Source organism: Mesitornis unicolor, unplaced genomic scaffold (genome assembly GCF_000695765.1).
Source record: "Mesitornis unicolor isolate BGI_N332 unplaced genomic scaffold, ASM69576v1 scaffold12984, whole genome shotgun sequence".
NCBI classification, from domain to species: Eukaryota; Metazoa; Chordata; class Aves; order Mesitornithiformes; family Mesitornithidae; genus Mesitornis; species Mesitornis unicolor.
The window spans coordinates 531-5,059 of NW_010180848.1; the positions used below are offsets into that span (position 1 = coordinate 531).

Consider the following 4,529-nt stretch of genomic DNA (forward strand, 5'->3'; position numbering starts at 1 on the left):
CCGGCAGGAAGGAAATGGGTGGGGGAGGCCTTGGCGACGGTGCCTTCCCTTCGCTGCCTGCTGCTGCTGCGGGGATGGGGTTTGGTGTCTGGTGTGTGATGAGCGATACTCACGTCCCCCCTTCTTTCTCCTCTTCTGCAGCCAGCCATGGATGATGATATTGCTGCGCTCGTTGTTGATAATGGTTCCGGTATGTGCAAGGCCGGTTTCGCTGGGGACGATGCACCTCGTGCTGTTTTCCCCTCCATCGTCGGTCGCCCCAGACATCAGGTAGGTGGCTGGGGGGGGGCTGTTTAACAGACAAAAGAGAGGAGTTTTGGGTGGAAATGATTCCCCTAGAGGCACTTTAATTTGGATTTATAACACAAGAGGGTTCTGCACTGCAACACAACTGGTGGGGAATGCAGCCTCCTGAGGAGCTTTTGTGCAGTGTGTGTTGGAGCCATTGGCTGAATATCTTTCTTTATAAAGTGGGGACAGCAGAGGGACAGTAACAGGAGACCTGACTTTGGGGAAAACAGGTTTTCCACCCTGTGGGGCTTGCTGTTCAGCTGTACTTAACTGCTTTTTCTTTGATGTGCAGGGTGTGATGGTTGGTATGGGCCAGAAAGACAGCTATGTTGGTGATGAAGCCCAGAGCAAAAGAGGTATCCTGACTCTGAAGTACCCCATCGAACACGGTATTGTCACCAACTGGGATGATATGGAGAAGATCTGGCACCACACTTTCTACAATGAGCTGAGAGTAGCCCCTGAGGAGCACCCTGTGCTGCTCACAGAGGCTCCCCTGAACCCCAAAGCCAACAGAGAGAAGATGACACAGGTGTGTAGAACTCTGGAGCCTGGAGCTACAGCAGACATTGCTGCAGGCCTGCTCTCCTCTTCCATGTTGTCCTCTCTCCTCCTTCACCACTATTCTCCCTTTTTGCCATCTTTACAGGGTTTTCCTTTCCTGACCTGAGTCTCCTCTTTGCTGGACCTTGACAGGTTTTGTTTGCTCTTCTAAGCTGGCTTTCTCTTGAGACTGAACTAGCAACTTGTCTAACTGCTGTTTCTGACTAGACACACTAATCCATTTACCAGCCTTGAGTGACTGTGCTGTAGTTTCCTTGGCGTTTGTTCCTTGCTGTGACGATGTGGATGGGTCTGTGGTGGTGGTGGTGGTCCCTGCTTGGGGTCTGACCTGGCAGGTGTGGGTGGAGACAAGGCAAGATAAGCCTGGACTTTGAGGGGAAGTGAAGTCTCTTCTCTAGGGACAGAAGTAAAACGCATGGACTTGGTGTAGACTTGTAGTGAGGACCCTGGTTTCTGCTGTTGACTTAACCCCTTGTTTCTTGTCTCCCTAGATTATGTTCGAGACCTTCAACACCCCAGCCATGTATGTAGCCATCCAGGCTGTGTTGTCCCTGTATGCCTCTGGTCGTACCACTGGTATTGTGATGGACTCTGGTGATGGTGTTACCCACACTGTGCCCATCTACGAAGGCTATGCCCTGCCCCATGCCATCCTCCGTCTGGATCTGGCTGGCCGTGACCTGACGGACTACCTCATGAAGATCCTGACAGAGAGAGGCTACAGCTTCACCACCACAGCCGAGAGGGAAATTGTGCGTGACATCAAGGAGAAGCTGTGCTACGTTGCCCTGGATTTCGAGCAGGAGATGGCCACAGCTGCCTCTAGCTCCTCCCTGGAGAAGAGCTACGAACTCCCTGATGGCCAGGTCATCACCATTGGCAATGAGAGGTTCAGGTGCCCTGAGGCCCTCTTCCAGCCATCTTTCTTGGGTAAGTCCAACTTTTTTAGGATACCCTGTGCCCTTCGGTGTTCCTTTCTGTACAGGGTGATCTATAGAGAGCATGGCAGCCACTATTGCTTGTCCACAGTGAGTTGTGTCCTGTCCCACTGGTAAAGCTGTCTGAGGGACTCAGGACAGCAGAGCAGGATGTTGAGCCTGTCAGAGCCATGGCTTTGTAGTGCCAGCCCATTTAAGGGGCTATGCTGGTCTCTTGGTTGCCCATAGTAGCTCCTCAGGCTTCCTTTGTTGTGTCTGAGCCTTTGCTGACTTGAGATTGCTTCTTCCTTCCCTGCAGGTATGGAGTCCTGTGGTATCCATGAAACTACCTTCAACTCCATCATGAAGTGCGATGTGGATATCCGTAAGGACCTGTATGCCAACACAGTGCTGTCTGGTGGTACCACAATGTACCCTGGCATTGCTGACAGGATGCAGAAGGAGATCACAGCCCTGGCACCCAGCACAATGAAAATCAAGGTAGGATGGAGTCTGGGGAACCTCTCGGCCCCCTTGTTAATGCCAAAATGCAGAGTAGGCGGAGGGGGGTGAAATAAACTACTGGAGAAGATGGAAACCATGCTTAGGTGTCTGGTGCAGCCCTAATGGCCTTGCTCTGGACAAGATGGCATCCACCCAACCATACGAATAATGGGATTAGTGTAAATACCGGCTGCAGAGGGGGGAGGAGGGTGTGAGGTTGTCATAAGCCTGTTTAGACTTCACGGTGTCTTGGCCAAGGCTAGATAAGGGAATTAGGCGGCTCTGTCTCGCAGTGTGACACTACATCTGACCGATTGCTCCTCTTCCCCGCAGATCATTGCCCCGCCTGAGCGCAAGTACTCTGTCTGGATCGGAGGCTCCATCCTGGCCTCCCTGTCCACCTTCCAGCAGATGTGGATCAGCAAGCAGGAGTATGATGAATCCGGACCCTCCATTGTCCACCGCAAATGCTTCTAAACCGGACTGTTACCAACACCCACACCCTTGTGATGAAATGAAACCCATAAATGCGCATAAAACAAGATGAGATTGGCATGGCTTTATTTGTTTTTTCTTTTGGCGCTTGACTCAGGATTAAAAAACTGGAACGGTGAAGGTGTCAGCAGCAGTCTTAAAATGAAACATGTTGGAGCGAACGCCCCCAAAGTTCTACAATGCATCTGAGGACTTTGATTGTACATTTGTTTCTTTTTTTAATAGTCATTCCAAATATTGTTATAATGCATTGTTACAGGAAGTTACTCGCCTCTGTGAAGGCAGCAGCCCAGCTCGGAGGGAGCCGATGCCAGTTACTGGTGTTAGGTTATAATTGCTTGTCTGTAAATTATGTAACCCAACAAGTGTCTTTTTGTATCTTTCCGCCTTAAAAAACAAAACACACTTGATCCTTTTTCTCTTCGATTTGTCAAGCAAGCGGGCTGTGTTCCCCAGTGATAGATGTGAATGAAGGCTTTACAGTCCCCCGCAGGGTCTAGAAGTGGTGCCAGTATGTGGGGGAGGGAGGGGCTACCTGTACACTGACTTAAGACCAGTTCAAATAAAAGTGCACACCATAGAGGCTTGACTGGTGTTGGTTGTTCCTTTATTTCTGTGCCACTTGACCGTTACTGTGTGCTCTGATATTGCTTTGCCAGGCTGCACGGGTGGTCTGTCTGATGGGGCTGGATGCTGGTGCTGTGGGATGTCTGGTGTGCAAAGCAGATGGTTCATGCTGATACAGTGGGGAAGAGCTGAGCCTGCCAAACCAGTGGGTCTACTGTGCTGGAGCTCTCCAGATAGCACTGGTGTCTCCCATAGTTGGTGGAGGAGCTGGGCTTAGTGGGGATCCAACTGCATCCTCTGTTGCTGCCTGGTGTGTCTTTAGTGACTGTGTCCTGATGATTGAGAGGGGTGGTTGGTGGTGGTGCTATGAACATGATGCCAAAGCAGCTGGCTTCAAGTTTGGGTTGTCTGCAGCCTCCCATGGGACAGTGTTCCCTCTTCTCTGTACAGCAGGTGCCTGAGCTTGTCTGTTCTCTTGGTTTGCCTTGGGTTCGGGCTGGGAGGCCTCTGCTTTAGCAAACTGCTTTGGGTGGAGCAGCGGTGTGTCTGAGTGACTGTGTCCTGATGATTGAGAGAGGTGGTGGTGGTGCCATGAACATGATGCCAAAGCAGCTGGCTTCAAGTTTGGGTTGTCTGCAGCCTCCCATGGGACAGTGTTCCCTCTTCTCTGTACAGCAGGTGCCTGAGCTTGTCTGTTCTCTTGGTTTGCCTTGGGTTCGGGCTGGGAGGCCTCTGCTTTAGCAAACTGCTTTGGGTGGAGCAGCTTTCAGGTGAAAGCAAGAGTTCTGAAGTGGAAAAAACTGACTTCAGGGCCACTGGGCTGTTACAGATGGCTGGGCAGGGGTGGGGCTGGGAAAAGGGTTTTGGGAGGGTGGAAGCTCTTGAATGGTGACACCTACAGCTCCGGTGCTTGCTGTGGGCAAGTGAAGCTTCAGCTTTGATGGATCAAGTTCTCCAGTTTTGTGAAAAGGAGCAGTCACAGTGAGGACCTTCACCAAGCGGTGCTGGGAGGTGACACCCTGTTGGGCACAGCGAAGTCTCTGCTCCTCAGAAGTTTGAGCTGCTGCCTGTGGAAGGAAGGAGACTGAGAGGACCAAGATCAGAGACCAAAGCCAGGTGATGTTGTATATTGCTAACCCAGGCAGACCTTGGAGCCTTGCTCACAGGTGTGCTGGCATCTCAAGGCTCCTC

The 4,529-nt window shown here is 51.5% G+C and overlaps 1 protein-coding gene across 1 annotated transcript; it reads left to right on the forward strand.

Annotated features, from left to right (window-relative positions):
* Positions 1 to 11: 11 nt before the first annotated feature.
* LOC104539636 (actin, cytoplasmic 1-like) lies at positions 12 to 3,360 on the forward strand. Its single transcript, XM_010183222.1, is given in 6 exon segments — positions 12 to 119; positions 121 to 270; positions 584 to 823; positions 1,347 to 1,785; positions 2,092 to 2,273; positions 2,610 to 3,360. Coding segments are annotated over 6 exon segments (1,260 nt in total). The 5' UTR covers positions 12 to 14; the 3' UTR covers positions 2,754 to 3,360.
* Positions 3,361 to 4,529: the final 1,169 nt, after the last annotated feature.